We start from the raw sequence: 20237 nt of genomic DNA on the forward strand, positions 1-20237 counted from the left end.
TTTCAACTCCAGGGTGCTTCAGAAAGTTCTAATAGACAAAGCACATCTCATTCTCATTGCACCTAGATGGCCCAGGCAGATCTGGTTTCCATTACTTCTGGATCTTCTAGATGCGCCCCCGATACCCTTGGACAACCATCCGTCCCTGCTGTCTCAACATAACAGCCAGTTATTGCATCCCAATTTACACAGTCTGAGTCTCATGGCATGGTAATTGAGAGCTCACTCCTAACTGATCTTCCACTCTCACAATCTGTCAAAAATGTTCTCCTAGCAGCACCTGCTACAAAGAAGTCCTATCAAGCAAAATGGAAATGTTTTTCAGCATGGGCTCAGGTTTATGATTTGCAACCTCTCCAGTGCCCACTGGACCATATCTTCATATATCTCCTGCATTTGTCTGACGCAGGGCTTAAGACGAATTCTGTCAATCATCTATCAGCATTTCAGCATACCACTCATTGGTCAACAATAAACCAATTTCACAGCATCTTATTATGGCACGTTCCTGAGAGGTCTCAACAATCTTAGACCGCCACTGAACACCCCTACCCCAGATTGGGACTTCAGTGTAGTCCTGGATCAACTGATGAGAGCCCTTCAAACCACTAGGTTCTGCCTCTCTCACTTTGTTTTCCTGGAAGACTGCTTTTCTTGTAGCACTCACATCAGCTAGAAGAGTAAGTGAGCTCCAAGCCTTGATCATGTATTATCCTTATTTACAATCTTTTCCAAACAAGGTACCGCTACGGACTCATCCTACGTTCCTGCCTAAGGTGGTTTCAGATTTCCATCTTAACCAAACCATTACTTTGCCTTCCTTTCTTCCACCGTCACATGACTCTGAGGCAGAGGAAAGACTTCATTCTTTGGATTGCAGAAGAGCACTGCTTTTTTTTTCCTCAAAGCAACTTCCCATCTTCGGAAATCTTCTCAATTATTCATTTTCTATAATCCACCTACCTGTGGTCAACCAGCAACTAAAAGAGCCCTTTCATCTTGGATTTCATGTTACATACATTTTTGCTACACAAGAGCTCAGCTATAGCTCCCTGCGTCAATTGGGGCCCAAAGACCGAGCTGCAGCAACCTCAATTGCAAATTTGAGGTCCATTCCAATCCAGGACATTTGCAAAGCAGCTACTTGGTCGTCTGTACATACTTTTACCAAACACTACTGCTTAGATCAAAGTTTAGCTCAAGATGTTCGCTTTGGACAGTCAATTTTACTTAACCTATTTGCATTATAGATTGTTTTCCACCTCCCATACGCTTCTTCAGCTAGGGACTCACCATCAAGTGGGACTGCATATCCTCTGCCTGTTTCTGGAGAAAGCAAAGTTGCTTACTGTAACAGGTGTTCTCCATAGACAGCAAAGGAATGCAGTCACACTTGCCCGCCCACCATCCCTTCGTCTCCTCTTTTATAGCTAGGAACGAAACTGACAGGTGGAGGGGTGGGGGCTCATGGAGTAGGGCAATCCTGCACATGCTCAGTAAGCTCAAAAGCTTACTATAGCTAGAGGATTGTCTGACCTTATTTGCTCAGTCAGAGATTTCACCATCAAGTGTGACTGCATTCCCTTGCTGTCTATGGAGAGCACCTGTTACAAGTAAGCAACTTTGCTTTCTTATGTTATGTTCTTAAGATAATGGGCCACAGTTGTATGGTGAAAAGTATAAAATAAACCGCCTCCTCCTCTTCTGTAACCCCCCCCCCCCACCCATGTACCCCTTCATTTAATGATCAATCTTGTGATCTTTGTGATATTCCAACTTTTTTTCCCCTTAGTCTTATGTTTAGTCATGTCCTTAGCCTTTGTGAAATGTATGCATTGTGATTTTGCATGTCATTTTATAACCTGTTCTGAGCTTCAGGGAGGACGGGCTAGAACTCGAAATAAATAAATAAGAAAATTGACATACACAGTTTAAATTTGGTCATTTGAGAGAGAGGTTTTTCAGGATCAATGAAAGACAATGGAACCCCATTTAATACAGACTGTATTATTCGGTTGGATTATCTATAGGATTGCTGAGATCCTTTTCCTTTCTCAAGGACTTTTGACTTATCTTGCAGATCATTCTGTGTTGGGTTATTTCATATATTTTTGGATCTCTTTTGTCCTATTTTGGGTAATTCCCGTATGACTAGTCTCATGTTCTTATGCCTGCAACTTACATTATACTCATACCCTACCCCACATTTAATTGACCAGAGTTACGCCACTTTGTAAATGTTAGACCATTGATGCCGGGTTACACTAGTGTTTTACAAAGGAATCTGGATACCCAGATGCCATTATACACTAGGCTCTCAATGTACAGCATCGGGGTACCAAAAAGGTGGTGCCCAGTTATAGAACTGCCCCCTTAGAATCTTTATTATCTGTGCTTAAAGCTGCCTCAAAAGGTCCCACTGGGTTAGCTGATTTGGGGGATTTTTCCCACTTTCATCTTGATTTTGTTGCTGGCCATTTCAAATATGTAATGTATCACTAGTTAATTCTAATGTTAAACCAGTGGTTCCTAATCCTTTCCTGAAGACTCCCTAGCCAGTCAGGTTTTCAGGATGCTCATAATGAATATTCAGAAAGAGATCTTTGTGCACTGCCTCCACTGCATGCAAATCTGTCTCATAAATATTCACAGTGGATATCCTGAAAATTTGATGGCCTTGAAGCCCCCACGACAGATCTGGGAATCACTGGCTAAAACTATTAAATGTTAGTTGATTACTACAAATTGAAGATATCATCCATACTACATGACCAATGCTTCATCTAAGGAGTGGCCGGGTGTGTGCAAATTTTTTGTGTGAGCAACAAGTTCTGAAAACCAAAAATTGTTGATGCCAGTATTAGCAATGCATTTCTCTATATAGCACAATAGAACATCACACATATGGTGATTGACTCAGTTTAATTAATTTTTTATAGTTTAATTTTGTTTGGAAGTCAGGTCAGGCCAGTATTTTTGTGAGCAACCAAGTAAAATGTATGAAAGATTGCTTATGCACTCTGTTTACAGGGAACATAGTACATGATTCAAAAAATAGCAAAACCACATTCAATAAGTGTTTGGGTAAAATGATCTATCCCAGTGGTCTCAAACTTAAACCCTTTGCAGGGCCACATTTTGGATTTGTAGGTACTTGGAGGGCCGCAGAAAAAAATAGTTAATGTCTTATTAAAGAAATGACAACTTTGCATGAAGTAAGTACCTACAAATCCAAAATGTGAATTATCTGAAATTATCAGAAGCAATTAAGGAAATATTTATAAACTATAGCTACACAGCTGAAAGTAGCGAAACATGCAGAAATGAAAAACTATCAAAGTACCAACTGCAAGAGACAAGATTTTGGACCAACTATTTTGAGGCCCTCAGTATTACAAAGAATGATTCTTTGTGGAAAACTTGTGCCTTAAGTGTTCGGTGGTCGTGTCTGCAACCGCCTTACGCTCTCACCTCCTCCAGCACCAGACACGCACACAAGCTGCACTGCCTCCAATGGTTACCTTATGTTCTGGAATGTTGCTTGTCTCACTGCTATAACCTCACGCAAGCACTTTCCTGAATCTGTACATGATTGTGAGGTGGAGTGGAGAGGACAATCGCGTACAGACGCAGGAACGCGCTTGCATGAGGTTACAGCAGTGAGATGAGCAACGTTCCAGAATACGACCGCTGAATACTTAAGGCACAAGTTTTCCATAAAGAATCATTCTTTATAATACTGAGGGCCTCAAAATAGTACCTGGCGAGCCGCATGTGGCCCCCGGGCCCCGAGTTTGAGACCACTTGTAAAAAAAATTAAAGTTTATCTATTCCTATATCTTATTAAACTACTCACAATGAATTTGCTCTGTTATATGTTCTTTAGAGTGTGAGTCCTGTTCGAGCTGGAAAACTGAAACACACAATATTCATTCTGTACTTATATTACTGTCAAAATGATATGATTAAAACAAATATTCTTTAACAAAACACTTAACTTACCAAGTTCCACCAGTAGTTTGTCCAAGTTACTTAAACTCTTATCGTTCATTTTACGCTCTATTAAAATAAAAAGAAACTAAATAGAATTTACAAAATAATTTTATAGTGCATAATAGGCACTGATTTGGCAATTCTCAAAAATTATATTGAAATGTACATTAATTTCTCTCATTGGAAGACTCATATTTCCAATTTAGCAAAGTTGCTCACCTATAATGCAGGTTCTCTGTAGACAGCAGAGGTATACAGCCACAATCTAAAGTCTGATGATACTTGTGTGCAGCATTCTCTTTAGAGATCTAATTTTAGATATCTCTGAGCATGTATGCAGAAGTTCCTGAGCTACCTTGGTGCCTTCTCTCTTCTCAGTCCACTATAAAGGTGATGTGTCAATTTGTCTTTTTTTTTTCAAACGGATGATGAGCAGATGTCTCTGCTGTCAATGTAGAACCCGAACTATGAGTATTGTGACAAACCAAGCCCGTTTCGGGTCCTTTCTATGACAAACCCAAGTCCGGTCCGGGTTTTGCCACAGGGATTAGGAAGAAATACAATATACCCCTTTGTAAAAGAGCCGATCAGGTAGTGTCCCCGACTTTAGACTTAGCTGACTACTGCTCAGACTTGGAAGTAAAATCAGATGAGGCAGAGCAGGAAAGGTTGAAGCAGAAAACCTGCACAGGGTTTAAACCTGTCCCCAAGCCTGCTAGGGGATTACTTCCTTTCCAGCAGCCTGTCCAGGCAAGGAGTAAAGCTGGAAAAGAACTTGCACTTAGGGAGATAGAACAAGCCTGTGTGGGGAAGGCCCCTCCCCCACCTAGGCTGAGTGGGAGGGTCCCTCCACAGCTTAAAACGAGTCAGTTTAGAACACTGAGGTGGGGAAGCAGCCTGGAGGCAAACAATCATCCACTCTCTCCCCACCCCGAAGAGGCAGGTTCTGCAGACTGGCATATGTTGGACACAGAGGAGCTTATTAATGACCCTGAGAGTGAGGAAGGAACCCCAGGGGAACCCATGGAGATGCAAGAGAGTCTGGTAGGACCGGAGGTTGTGCCCATGGACGTGGACATGCAGTAAGGAATATGTATATTGCCTGTGTCCACAGTAGTGAAGCCCTCAGTGATGCCAATGTTTGTTTGAAGGGGATTTGTATGTCTCTCCCTTCTAATAGTGAACTTTGAGCCAGTGCTGGAAAGCTTTGTTTGTGAAGCTAGCAAACGTTTTCCCTGCTAGCTGCTCAGTTCTTTCACACAGCTGTGCATAATTGATTAACTGAATGGCACAGCAGGGAGCTGTGCTGAGAGCCCTGCACGTTCCGGAGATGTGCTGAGCGTGCCTTTTGAAACTTGTACAAATGAGGAATCCGTTTTACAGAGCAACAGTGTGTGAGAGGAAACGTTAGGCTGGGGAAACCATATGACATGCTGGCCAGGTTTCTCGTTGCTCAGTTTTGTTGGTAAAGTTTGTTTGCTTTTCTGGATTTACCTACCTTTGAACTGATACAGCTGCTGGAGCTAAAGCAGCACAGTAAGTGTTTCTAAACCAAACTGCCCTGGTGAAAAGGACTGTATAAAGTTTTGCTAAGAAAGTCCAGAGGCAGGGGACTGTATGTTAAGGTGGGACACACCCAAAAACCTGGACACTGGATTTTGAAGTTTTTGCCTTGTTTGTGTTCGCCTCATAGTATTGAATGCTTGTTTTGAAACCTGCTGAGCTGAAGCCTATTTCTTTTGTTGAATGAAACCAGTGATCATAAAACCTTTTGATTTGCTACATCCTGTCTGAGACTCTTGCCTTGCATGCCCTTATTAGGCTGATAGGAAGCCAAGCAAAATCCTGAAGGGTCCCTTGGTAGTAGGGGACACGCCAGGCCAGAGTATTGTGTCACGATCCCGGGGCTCACAACGCAGCGCTAGAGTAGTGGATCATTGGAACAGACTCCCACTCCAGGTGATAAAGGCCAGCAGCGTGACGGATTTTAAGAGAAAATGGGATACTCACGTGGGATCTTTAAGGGAGTAAATTCAGGGGAGGGGATACTTGGAATGGGCAGACTTGGTGGGCTATAGCCCTTTTTTGCTGCTTTTTTCTATGTTTCTATGTATGCAACTTTGCTTTCTCTGCAGACCAGCAGGAGGATGTAGTCACACACTAAGGTGAGTCCCAAGCAGACAGCCAGACTTGTTATGGAGATTTTGTTGGCCTGAAAACAAGACTAGATGGTGAATCAAGTGCTGGAAAAAAAAAAAAAGCAGCAGTTATACTGCAAAGAAGATGCACAAGACTGTTTGACCAAATGTCACATCCTGTGCTGAAGACTGGTTGAGGCATTAATGTTTCATGAATGTATGAGTTGATTCCCATATGGCCACTCTTCAAATTTCCACGAAGGGAGCTGATCTCAGTTTTGCCACTATGGTTGCTTTGGTACTAGTTGGTATGTACCTATGCACCCAGGAAATGGAAGATTCACTTATGTATAAAAGATGGAAATAAAAACTGCTATCCAGTTGGAAAAGCTAATTTTGGAAACTAGTTTCTCCATGTTGTTGGGATCAAAAAATGCAAAAACATATGAGGAATGATGGAAATTCTTCAGCTTGGGAAGGGTAGAGTTGGAGAAAAATATGGGCAAGACAATGGCTTGGTTAAGATGAAAATCAGAAATTACTTATGGCAGAAATTTAGGATTTCTTTGTACTACTCTGTTATGAAAGAACTGAATATAAAGGGGAGTAATGCATTAGGACTTTCAATTCAATGACCCTTCTTGCTGTGGTTATTACTACTAAGAGGGCTTTTCCATGTCAAATGTTTTATTGATGCTCTGCCCAAAGGTTCAAAGTGGTTTTCCATAAGCTGCAACAAGACAATATTTAGATATTTAATGGTTTCATCGTATGCCCCTAGTCCTAATATTTTTGGAAAAAGAGTGAAAAGATTCACATCTACCCTTTCCACTCCACTCAGTATTTTATAGACCTCTATCATATCACCCCTGAGCCGTCTCTTCTCCAAGCTGAAAAGCCCTAGCCACTTTAGCCTCTCTTTGTCGTCCCAAACCTTTTATAATTTTCTTCACCCTTCTCTAAACCTTTTCTGCTATATCTTTTCCGATATGGTGACCAGAATTGCACACAGTATTCAAGTTGTGGATGTACCATAGAGCGATACAAGGGCATTATAACATTTTCATCTTTGTTTTCCATTCCTTTCCTGATACTTCCTAACATTCTATTTGCTTTCTTAGCCACCGCAACACATTGAGCTGAAGGTTTCAACGTATCCTCAACAATGACTCCTAACATAGAATCCAGCATCATGTAGCTATAGTTTGGGTTCCTCTTTCCCACATGCATTACTTTGCACTTGCTCACATTAAATGTCATCTGCCATTTTGATGCCTAGTCTCACAAGGTCCTTGTGCAATTTTTCACAATCCTCTTGCTATTTAACAACTTTGTGTCATCTGTCTCAGCCCAATTCTTCTTCAGGAACTGGTTCTATGGTATGAATGTCTAAGAGCCGTTGTACTATTATTCAGACTCTGCCCTTTTTCAGCTTGGGAGTCGAGGAACAGATCTGGAGGGGGCCAAGACAACTCGATCTTGGCCAATTTAGAATCATGTTCAGAACACAATGGTCAGACAAAATCTGTTCCCATTCCCTCCAGAAAGCTGACAGATGCCCATCAATGTGAGGAGAGGTGGCCATCACCCTTTCGTCATTGGGGCTTCTTGGAGACCAAGTTACCACTGGAACCCAAGGGTTGCTTTCGCCTATAACTGCCAAATCTCAGTCTGGACCCTTGGAAGGGCCTCTGAGAGGAGTAATCAGAGGAAAATTGGCGGTATCTCTTAGACGTACAAAAGCTGCCTCTGCTGCTCCCGGCAGAACGACGGCCCTCGCTGTCCGGAAGGGATTTGAGACTGCGATCCACTACACTGGCCATGAGATCATCTAAACCTTTGCCAAAAAGCATCTGTCCTTTGAAGGGTAATCTGCTGAGAGTGGCCTTGGAGACTGAGTCACCCACCAACTGTCTGATCCAGAGCATTTGGTGGGCAGAAATGAAGTAAGCTGAATCTTTACTCAAGACTCTTGATGTCATAAAGAGTATTGGCCACATAATCCACTCCCTTCTTAATCATGTGGGGACAGGCATCCCCCAGCTCTGAGGGACTAGTCCGCAATCAGGTATGATGACAGGCCCGTGCCACGAAGGAGGCAGGGTTTCAAACTGTCTTTTAAGGACCATGTCCACCTTACCATCCTGTGCGTCCTTCAGCATTATTCCTCCCTCACTAGGAAGAGAGGTGCATTTAGTCACTTGCAGGACTGCGGCATCCACTTTCATCTGTGAAAACAGCTGTTGGAAGTCCAAAGCCATAGGATAGAACTTGGACATAGCTTTGGCCATCTTTTAGAGAGCCCTCAGGTGACTCCCATTGGTTAGTGATTAAAGAGGTGATGTCTAGATGAACAGAAATAAAGGTCTGTGCATTAGTGCGACTCATAATGGAACACCGAGGTGGAGGGCTGCAAGGCATCAAGCTTCAACGCAGAGAGGGTGTCAGAAATAACATGAGAAACGGAATCTGATGTGAAAAGGAGACACATTAAGAGATCGTTCCTTTCATCTAGCTGCCCCCTATGCCTGGACTAAATTACCAGAGTTTGTTCATCAAGCCCCTTCCCTTGTTTAAAAGCAGACTGAAAATCACCTTTTTGAAATAGCCTTCAATCCTTAACCCTGCTCCTATGCCCTACAACCCAGCCAGCTGATTAACCGTTCCCTTTAACTGTATCTATGACATCCTGTTTGTCTGTCTTGGCTGTTTAGATTGTAAGCTCTTTCAAGCAGGGACTGTTTTCTTTTTCTTTGTGACTCCGTGCAGCGTTGTGTTTGCATCTGGTAGCGCTATAGAAATAATAGTAGTAGTAGTAGTAGTAGTAGTAGTAATAGTAGTAGTAGATAGTCACCTTAATCCACAGCCGCCCCTCCCTGCCTCTTGACCTCGGGACTCCAAAAGGGATCCCAAATCATCCACAAACGCAGAGGAGCCACATGATAATAAGGGCATGAAAAGAGACTTCCAATAATCTCAGTTCTGCTCCGAAGGGTCACTGACACTAGGTGAAGGCGTAGTATGCTTGGGAGCTGGATCCCCCTGAGATGGAGCCGGTGCACTGATCAGCAGCGCAGTACTTCCCAGGCCTGTTAAGTAGGCTTTCCATAAAAGGCTGACAAAATTTGAAAAGCCTTATACCAGAGGCCCCGAGGACCCCTGCAAGACCTCATAATGGGGAATTAGGGACTCCTCCACCATCACGCATTTGCAATTCGCCCCCTTGTTACTTGTGACCTCAGAGCAGAACCTCTGCCCCCAGACTGAGCTTTTTGGGGTTCCAAGGCCCTGGAGAACTGATTAAAGGCTGAGCCCAAAGCTCCCACCCATTCCAAGAGGTGAAACATGGCCACTCCACAGCTGGTAAAATTGCGCAATAAAGGCAGGAATTGGGGCTAGACTGACCTAGGACATTCATTACAGATGATCCCTAGGCAAAATGAGGGGTTTCGAGGCAGAAAAAAGGAATTTTGGAAAAATAAATTACTAAAAATCCAAGTTGGCTACCACCAGAAAATCTGCGTCAAAAACAGCCCATTGGAGCTTAACTGAAAGACATAGGAAATAAAGCACAGTTACTCACCTATATCAGGTGTTGTCCATGGACAGCAGGCAGATATTCTCACAGATAGGTGACCTCATCCACAGAACCTTGTACGGACAGTGCAAAAAGTATACTGTCACATTAGCTTCCTAGAAGTTTCAAGACTGCCCCTACTCCCCAAGCGTGAGTACCGTCCCGCCCAATGCCAGCTCACAGAATCATCTGTTCAGAAAACAAGCTAAGAAGCCAACTAGGGGAGGTAGGAGGTTGTGAGAATATCTGCCTACTGTCCCTGGATAACATCTGTTACAGATAAGTAAGTGTGCTTTATCCCAAGACAAGTAGGGGGTCCAAAATGACACACCTATCTACTAGAACCTAATCTCTTTTTCTAATGCAATAGAATGTGTCATTCTGGTCAGAAGCAGTCCCAGAAATCTAGGGCGGGACCACTGCACCAGCTTGTAACACTGAAGACCCAAAGGCGGAGTCCTCCCTTGCCTGCTATATCCACTCTCTAAAACTTGGAAAATGTGTGTAGAGTGGACCAAGTCACTGCCCTCCAAAACTCCTGGGGGGAGACTGCCCTAGCTTCTACCCATGATGAAACCATGCTTCTAGTAGAATGTGCATTTATGGAACAGGGGACTGCTTCCCACAAAAAACATATGCCGACAAAATGGACCTACGGTCCATCTGGAAATCATGGCCTTGGAAGCAGGCACCACCGTGTCTAGCTGGATTCATAAGCACAAAAAGATGGTCACATAGCCTGAACTTGTTGGTGACCTCAAGATATTGAAGAACTCTTAATGGTCACGCACTCTTCTCTTCTGGCTTTACAAGAGCTTATTAGTTTTTATCTTACTTTGCTTCACCATTACTTATTCTGGGAGATCTAAATAGTCACCCATCAGATGTTTTGGCCCAGGCCTTTTCAACTTTTCTTAATGATTCCACCCTTCATCAGTTGGTGTGCAGCCCAACTCATTCAGCAGGCCATCTTCTCAATATTATTCTGACTCTTCAACCATACGTCTCCTATTTTTCTATTCCAGCTATTCTTTCAATACCATGGTCTGACCATGTTATTTTGCATTTCTCATATACTATTACTAATCTATATTTCCTCCTGTCTCTACTTCTCCAGTGAGACATGTCAGGAAATTGAAGCCTTTCCTGCTAGTTTCTCATCAAGTTCTCTTTCTGATCAAATCAACATCTGGAATAAAACCCTTACATCTGCTCTTGATCATTCTGCATCTTTACATTTTCTTTCTTCAAAGCGCTATTCTTCACAGCCTTGATATCATTCTGGTCTTACTCTTTTGTGCCTCAAATTGCATAGTACTTCTTGGCACCTAAATCCTTCATTTTCTACATTCTGAAACTTTAAAAATACTTCACTGCAGAATTCTTATATGTCGCAAAATGCTAAATGCACATATATTTCTAATATTCTTTTTTTGTGTGTGTGTCTTAAGCAGGAGGAGGAGGAAAAAACATTGAATTTGACTGTTGTGCCTCCAACAACAGCTGGAAAGTAAACTGAACAGGTCCCAGTCATTTGTGCACTGGCATTAAGGTGTAGAACAAGGGAAGCAAACACTTATTCACCACTACCAACAACAGTTGCTGCATCCTTGCTGAGTCCCCGGATAGAGAGGTCATAGACGACCTCCTCAACCTTCTTCACGTCATATTTCAGCCCATCATAGAGCTTACATAGAGAATCATTCTTCAGGTTGAGAAGGCGGAAACCTGAATCCAGTTCATTGATGAAAGTGGAAATACACACAGGCCGCACATAGTCCCTAGCTGCGACACTGTTCACTGCAGTGTTCTCCCCAGGGCCTTTTAGCCTGGCGCTTCGCCCGGCTTATTTAGATGATCACCCAGCGAATCCTGCTGCTGCCGCCGATGCTCCTGCCAGGGCTGACTTGCCACCGAAAAATTTGATTTGACACCTGCCTTTTTTTTTTTTTTTTTGGCTAGCATGCTTTTACTTGCTTCGGGCCTTCCTCTTTGCTGGGTCCTGCCTACTTTGTTTCCACAAAGGCAGGACCCGGCAGCGAGGAAGGCCTGAAGCAAGTAAAAGCAACAAGTTGTAAGCTTCCCTCCAGGACTTTATCGTGTGCATGCCGGCTTCCCTTCTCTTCGAAACCAGAAATTGCATCCCTTGGGGGGGGGAGGGAAGAGAAGGGAAGCCAGCACGTACACGATACAGCCCCGGAGGGAAGCTTACAACTTACTGCTTTTACTTGCTACGGGCCTTCCTCGCTGCCGGGTCCTGCATTCGCGGAAACAAAGTACGCAGGACCCGGCCACGAGGAAGGCCCGCAGCAAGTTGTAAGCTTCCCTCCGTCGCTGACCTAGAAGATAGGTCAGCGATGGAAGGAAGCTTACAACTTGCCTAGCGACTCTGCCAACGGGTGTGTGAGCTGATGGGAAGAGAAATGTTGCTGCTGCACTGAATGGGGGGGAGGGAGGGTAGAGAAATGTTCTGCTGATATACCCATTTTGGGGGGGAAGGGAAGAGAAATGCTGCTGCACCAAATGGGGGAGGGGAGGGGGGAAGAGAAATGTTCTGCTGCTGCACCCAATTATTTTGGGGGGAGGGGGAAGAGAAATGTTCTGCTGCTGCACCCAATTATTTTGGGGGGAGGGGGAAGAGAAGTGCTGCTGACCCAATTGGGGAGAGAGAGGGGAGAAGGAAGACCAGGGAAGGGAGAGGAGAGGCAAGAGATGCCAAGACCATGGGAGGGAGGGAAATGAAAGGAGCTACAAGACCATGGGGGGAGAGATGTCAGTGCATATGGAGGGAGGGAGATGCCAGGGCATGGGGGGGAGAGAAGGGAAGGAGACAGAAATGCCAGACCATGGGGTGGAGTGGGAAGGAAGGAAGGAAGGAAGGAAAGGAGAAGAGAGAGATGCCAGAGCATAGGGGAGGAGAAAATGAAATGAATCATGTACAAAGGAGAGAAAGGGCACAGGATATACAGTTTATTGAAGGGGCATAGAAAGAGGGAAGATGCCATATGGAACAGAGAGCGGGCAGACACTGGATGGAAAGGGCAGAGAGGGCGGGCAGTGGATGCAAGGGGCAGAGAGAGAGAGGGCAGAGGCTGGATGGAAGGGGCAAAGAGAGGACAGATGTTACATGGAAGGGAGCGAGGACAAACGCTGAATAGAAAGAAGAAAGCGAAGAGATGATTAAAGCAGAAACGACAAAAGGTAGAAAAAAAATTTTTTTGTTGCTTTACCTAGAATCAAGTAGTATTGTAACTGTATTGATTAAAGTTTATATAAATAGGAAATGGAAATAAGGCAGTTTTTTTGGAACTAAACCCCTATCCTCAGGTCAGGACAGGATACCATAGCAGCAGGGGTGCCCAAATGGTCAATCGCAAAGGCAATGTGAGTTGATCGCGTTGCCTTTGCAATCTTTTCCTTCCTGCCTCCCTGAGCCAGGCCAGGCGTGTACAAGCGCTGGACTCACAAGACTTCATCTCTGACATCAATTCTGACATCGGAGAGGAAGTTCTGGGCCAGCCAATCGCTGCCTGGCTGGCCTGGAACTTCCTCTTCGACGACATTAAAATTGACATCAGAGGTGAAATCTTGTGAGTTCGGTGCTTGTATGTGCCTGGCCTGGCTCGTGGAAGCAGCAGGGAGAAATCAGCGTGGTGGCTTAAGGAATAGGGAAAGATTCGGGGAAGTGGAGAAATCGGCGCGATGACTTGGGGGGGCAGGGGGAGAGAGAAAGACAGGCAGGTAGGTGGGAGAGAGAAAGAAAGAGAAACAGAAAGAAAAGGGGAGGGGCAGAAAGAAAAAAAATATTGGATTTACAGTCAGAAGAAGAAAGTGCAACTAGAGACTCATGAAATCACCAGACAAAAAGGTAGGAGAAATGATTTTATTTTCAATTTAGTGATCAAAATGTGTCCATTTTGAGAATTTTTATCTGCCGTCTATATTTTGCACTATGGCCCCTTTTACTAAACCGCAATAGCAGTTTTTAGCACATGGAGCCTAAGAGCATCGAGAGCAGAGCAGGGCATTCAGCGCATCTCCCTGCACTAAAAACTGCTATTGCGATTTAGTAAAAAGGGAAGGGGTATATTTGTCTATTTTTATATAGTTGTTCCTGAGCTGACATTGCATAGAATCATCTGTCTTGACCTCATTGAAAACCTGTGGAATATAAATGATAGTTAACATTTTCTCTGCGTACAATGTGCTTTGTATCTTTTTAAAAAATATTTTATTGTTGGTAGATCATTTTGACCTCGACATTTTAAAAGTAGCTCGCAAGCCCAAAAAGTGTGGGCACCCCTGCAGTAGAGCTATTTCTTGTATGACTGGATGAGCTATATTTATCTTTTTTGTTGTTGTTTAAATTCATGCAGAAGTAAATGGCTAGATTGAACCTAATGACTTCATTAACGCCTTTCCCTTTTTTTAACCTCTATACCATTTGAAAGAGGGCAAATACTTCTTAAATTTAGTAAAAATATTCTGGCACAATTGTCAAACCTTAAAAAAGGAAGTCATATTGAGCATTGGAAAATAATAATTAACTAATAAAAATAGTACACATAGTAACATAGTAGATGACGGCAGATAAAGACCCGAATGGTCCATCTAGTCTGCCCAACCTGATTCAATTTAAATTTTTTTATTTTTTTTTTTCTTCTTAGCTATTTCTGGGCGAGAATCCAAAGCTTTACCCGGTACTGTGCTTGGGTTCCAACTGCCAAATTCTCTGTTAAGACTTACTCCAGCCCATCTACACCCTCCCAGCCATTGAAGCCCTCCCCTGCCCATCCTCCTCCAAACGGCCATACATAGACGCAGACCGTACAAGTCTGCCCAGTAACTGGCCTAGTTCAATCTTTTATATTATTTTCTGATTCTAAATCTTCTGTGTTCATCCCACGCTTCTTTGAACTCAGTCACAGTTTTACTCTCCACCACCTCTCTCGGGAGCGCATTTCAGGCATCCATCACCCTCTCCGTAAAGTAGAATTTCCTAACATTGCCCCTGAATCTACCACCCCTCAACCTCAAATTATGTCCTCTGGTTTTACCATTTTCCTTTCTCTGGAAAAGATTTTGTTCTACGTTAATACCCTTTAAGTATTTGAACGTCTGAATCATATCTCCCCTGTCTCTCCTTTCCTCTAGGGTATACATATTCAGGGCTTCCAGTCTCTCCTCATACGTCTTCTGGCGCAAGCCTCCTATCATTTTCGTCGCCCTCCTCTGGACCGCCTCAAGTCTTCTTACGTCTTTCGCCAGATACGGTCTCCAAAACTGAACACAATACTCCAAGTGGGGCCTCACCAATGACCTGTACAGGGGCATCAACACCTTCTTCCTTCTACTGACTACGCCTCTCTTTATACAGCCCAGTATCCTTCTGGCAGCAGCCACTGCCTTGTCACACTGTTTTTTCGCCTTTAGATCTTCGGACACTATCACCCCAAGTTCCCTCTCCCCGTCCGTGCATATCAGCTTCTCTCCTCCCAGCATATACGGTTCCTTCCTATTATTAATCCCCAAATGCATTACTCTGCATTTCTTTGCATTGAATTTTAGTTGCCAGGCATTAGACCATTCCTCTAACTTTTGCAGATCCTTTTTCATATTTTCCACTCCCTCTTCGGTGTCTACTCTGTTACAAATCTTGGTATCATCTGCAAAAAGGCACACTTTTCCTTCTAACCCTTCAGCAATGTCACTTACATACATATTGAACAGGATTGGCCCCAGCACCGAACCCTGAGGGACTCAACTAGTCACCTTTCCTTCCTTCGAGCGACTTCCATTAACCACCACCCTCTGGCGTCTGTCCGACAGCCAGTTTCTGACCCAGTTCACCACTTTGGGTCCTAACTTCAGCCCTTCAAGTTTGTTCAACAGCCTCCTATGAGGAACTGTATCAAAGGCTTTGCTGAAATCCAAGTAAATTACATCTAGCATATGTCCTCGATCCAGCTCTCTGGTCACCCAATCAAAAAATTCAATCAGGTTCGTTTGGCACGATTTACCTTTTGTAAAGCCATGTTGCCTCGGATCCTGTAACCCATTAGATTCAAGGAAATACACTATCCTTTCTTTCAGCAACACTTCCATTATTTTTCCAACAATGGAAGTGAGGCTCACCGGCCTGTAGTTTCCTGCTTCATCCCTGTGACCACTTTTATGAATAGGGACCACATCCGCTCTCCTCCAATCCCCAGGAATCACTCCCGTCTCCAGAGATTTGTTGAACAAGTCTTTAATAGGACTCGCCAGAACCTCTCTGAGCTCCCTTAGTATCCTGGGATGGATCCCGTCTGGTCCCATCGCTTTGTCCACCTTCAGTTTTTCAAGTTGCTCATAAACACCCTCCTCCGTGAACGGCGCAGAATCTACTCCATTTTCTCGTGTAACTTTGCCAGACAATCTCGGTCCTTCTCCAGGATTTTCTTCTGTGAACACAGAACAGAAGTATTTGTTTAGCACATTTGCTTTCTCCTCATCACTCTCCACATATTTGTTCCCAGCATCTTTTAGCCTAGCAATTCCATTTTTTTATCTTCCTCCTTTCACTAATATATCTGAAAAAATTTTTATCTCCCTTTTTTACATTTTTAGCCATTTGTTCTTCCGCCTGTGCCTTCGCCAAACGTATCTCTCTTGGCTTCTTTCAGTTTCACCTTGTAGTCCTTTCTGCTCTCCTCTTCTTGGGTTTTTTTATATTTCATGAACGCCAACTCTTTCGCCTTTATTTTCTCAGCCACTAGGTTGGAGAACCATATCGGCTTCCTTTTTCTCTTGTTTTTATTGATTTTCTTCACATAAAGGTCCGTAGCCATTTTTATCGCTCCTTTCAGCTTAGACCACTGTCTTTCCACTTCTCTTATGTCCTCCCATCCTAACAGCTCTTTCTTCAGGTACTTTCCCATTGCATTAAAGTCCGTACGTTTGAAATCTAGGACTTTAAGTATCGTGCGGCCGCTCTCCACTTTAGCCGTTATATCAAACCAAACCGTTTGATGATCGCTACTACCCAGGTGAGAACCCACTCGAACATTAGAGATACTCTCTCCATTTGTGAGGACCAGATCCAATATCGCTTTTTCCCTTGTGGGTTCCGTCACCATTTGTCTGAGCAGAGCCTCTTGAAAGGCATCCACAATCTCCCTACTTCTTTCCGATTCCACAGACGGAACATTCCAGTCCGCATCCGGCAGGTTGAAATCTCCCAACAGCAGAACCTCCTCTTTCCTTCCAAACTTTTGGATATCCACAATCAGATCCTTATCAATTTGCTGCGATTGAGTCGCATTTAGGGCTCCTTTTACTAAGTTGCGATAGTGGTTTTAGTGTGAACAGAATTGCCACGCGCGCTAGACGCTAACGCCAGCATTGAGCTGGCGTTAGTTTTCCCGCGTAGCACGGGGGTTTATGCATGCTAAAAATGCTAGCGCACCTTAGTAAAAGAGAGGGTTACATTTCCCCACCACCAAATTTCCCCATCCCGCCCCACCCGGCTACTTTTTCATGTCACCCGGCTGGAAAAAATTTCTGGGGCGAACACTGCACTGCCAGCCTAGACAGTTCACTAGCGAGGGTCAAAATATTTCTAATATTCTTAAACGTGAATTAAACTAATCTTATCTTTATCATTTATTGCATTCTCTTTCTATTCCATTCCCCCTAATTTGTTGTCTTCTCTCAATGCTGAAGATTTTGCTTTAGGATTTCAAGATAAAATCACTAACATAACAATGCATTACATCTGTCCCTTTGACTGCCATCTGCTCCCCCCAATTGACGTTCCTTCATCTTCAATATCTACAGTGCTGGTGACAGCTCTCGCTCCTTTCAACCTTCAAACTTTTACTTCTTTGAAGAAAATAATTATGCTTCTAAAACTTTCTTCACGTCTAACTGATCCTATTTCTGCTTCTCTTCTTTCACATTTTCTTGACTCACTTTTTGAGCCACTGTTATCAATGGTCAATAATAGTCTTTCTGTTGCTGATTTTCCTCAAGATTGGAAGAAAGCAATAGCCATTCCCCTGCTAAAGAATCAAAATTCCGTTCTTAACATTGTAGCCAATTATAGACCAATTTCTAATTTGCCATTTGTCTCAAAAATTGTTGAAAAAGTAGCTGCTATTCAACTATCAGATTTTCTAACAAATACTAATGTACTTCACCCATTAGACAGGTTTTCATTCACATCATTCTATAGAGCACCCACAGATTTTAGACAGAACATAAGTTATTGTATTCTATAAGCAGAGCAAACTCTCTGTTCCCTGAGCTTAAGTCTGACGGTTCTACTCCTTGGCCAGTTCCTGTAATGCACCATCCAAGCTTCTGATGTATGTCTCTAGGGCAGATTATTGTCTGTAAATCCAGACCCAGACTGTTAGGGTGTGCAGGTGTCCCTTCATGATGTGCTTTTTTCTCTTGATCTGTCCGCAGCTTTTGATCTGGTGGACCATAACATTCTTAATTGTTAGAAAGAAATACAGGTTAAGGGTCCGCCTTTCATGGTTTCAATCATACTTGTCTAACTGTACATATATGGTTCATTATTCCAATACTTTTTCTAGCTTTCATTCTCTTCAATCTGGTGTGGCACAGGGCTCTATACTTTTCAATATTTTTCTTGCTCCCCTTACCCTTGTTCTTCGGTCATTAGGGTTTACTTTTTTATCTATGCAGACAATATTCAGCTTATTCTTCCATTTGATTTTCATCTGGCATCCTGTTATTCATCTATCTCCGCTAAACTGGAAAAAATTGCAGCTTGGCTTATGCTTAATAAACTAAAAGTTAACTCTCAAAAAAACTACAGTAATGCTTCTTTCTTCAAGGATTCCACCTGTAAAATCTTTAAATTTTAGTATGAAAGGTGATCCTTTAAAATTTTCTTCAACAACTAAAATCTTAGAAGTTGTAATAGATCAGTGTCTCGCAAACTTTCCAGCCGGCGGCACACTAAATCCAGTGCCCTGGCTGGAAGGAACCTGAAAGTGCACAGACGTTATCGCGTCGACATCCGTACACGTGTGGAGGCCCATCTGGCCGCAACCCGCTTTGGTGGAGGGATCCGAGAGGTGCAGGGAGAGGAGAGATGCCAGCCAGTAGGAGAGTCATCTTTGCCAGCTGACTTCCTACAGGAAGTGCCTCTTGCGGCAAAAGGCAAGTCCTGTAGGAAGTCAGCCAGCGTGAATGACTCTCCTCCTCGCTAGAGTGTTGCGGCACACCTGAAATCTCAGGAGGCACACTGGTGTGCCACAGAAGTTTGCGATACACTGATTACTTTAACCTTTCATTCTTGTATTTCAAAGGTGGTTTCTGCCTCTTTTTTTCTCTCCACCAAATTTGATCTATTTGTTCATTCCTTCAATTAGGCTCTCTTTGTATTCATATGCATTCTTTAATATTATCTAAGCTTGACTATTGTAATTCTATTCTTATTGGTCTTCCAAAATATCAGTTACAATTATCTCAAAATACTGCAATGAGATTGCTTAATCTCCATTCAAAATCTGATCATACCTCTTCTAAAAGCTGAGCATAGCCTTCCTATTTCTTATCGAATTCCTTTTAAATACAATATTCTTTCTCATAAGATTTTATCAAGTAGTCTTGCATATTTCTTATTTAGTTTTTTAGTTCAATATTTTCCATAGAGAACTCTTTGATCATAACAAAACAGTTGCTGATTGTTCGACCATTTAGGCAATTATTTCTCAATGTTCACAGGGATTCTTCCTTCTCAGTCATGGCTCCTACACTCTGGAATTCTCTACCTTTTTACCATCGTACAGAAAGTTCACTTCTGAAATTTTAAGGCTCAATTAAAGGCATAATTATTTTGTTCATAGTTTAATTGAATGGGCTTACAATTGAACAGAACAGTATATTTGTACCCTCTACATTATATATTTTTTCCTTTTCCTCTTTCCCAAACCCTAGACTTTATTGTAATTAATCCACCTTTCTTTTCCTTATGTTTCAGAGATGTTTGTATTAGTTTATTGACTTTGTTTGGTCTCTCCCCCCTCCTTTTTTTATATTTTTATTCTATTGTAAAAAACGTGGCACAGCATAATAAAAAAAAGATCTAAGTCTGTTTTGGGCCTATGGCGCTAGTCATCCAAAGTCCATTCTCAAAAAATACATCCAAAATATTTTTTTTCAAGAATAGTCTACTTCTACGTCCAGCCATTTGATCGCCCAGACTGCTAAGTCTTCTTATCTTTATAACCCATTCTTGTCCAAAAAATCTTCTAAGTCCAATACGCCTAGATTTAGACCTATTGGACATGGGAGGGGTCAGCAAAGTGATGGGCTGGCCACCCAGACATGGCAACAGAGTACTGGGGAACCTTACAGGGCACTGCTATGAACTTCACAAAAAGGGTGCCACATAAACATCTCACCACAACTCACTTATAAGTCATGGTGAGCCCCCCAAAACCTATTATACTCACCTATCACCCCAACAGCCCTTATGGCTGCAGGTGGCACCTATATGGCAGTACAGTAGT

At 43.0% G+C, this 20237-nt stretch overlaps 1 protein-coding gene across 9 annotated transcripts in view; it reads right to left on the bottom strand.

Annotated features, from left to right (window-relative positions):
• Positions 1-20237, bottom strand: part of C7H14orf39 (chromosome 7 C14orf39 homolog) — a 264000-nt gene that overhangs the window by 231743 nt on the left and 12020 nt on the right. For 7 of the 9 annotated variants that reach the window (XM_033950799.1, XM_033950796.1, XM_033950795.1 and 4 more), the window contains exons 2-3: positions 4003-4059; positions 3857-3913 (exon numbers count right to left, since the gene is read on the bottom strand). The exons of the other annotated variants lie outside the window; for them this stretch is intronic. In XM_033950799.1, coding sequence (XP_033806690.1) covers positions 3857-3913; positions 4003-4051 — 106 coding nt within the window. In that variant the 5' untranslated portion in view covers positions 4052-4059. The remainder of the gene's footprint in view (positions 1-3856; positions 3914-4002; positions 4060-20237) is intronic. 9 annotated transcript variants of the gene reach the window in all.

The sequence above is a fragment of the Geotrypetes seraphini genome, chromosome 7 (assembly GCF_902459505.1).
Source record: "Geotrypetes seraphini chromosome 7, aGeoSer1.1, whole genome shotgun sequence".
NCBI classification, from domain to species: Eukaryota; Metazoa; Chordata; class Amphibia; order Gymnophiona; family Dermophiidae; genus Geotrypetes; species Geotrypetes seraphini.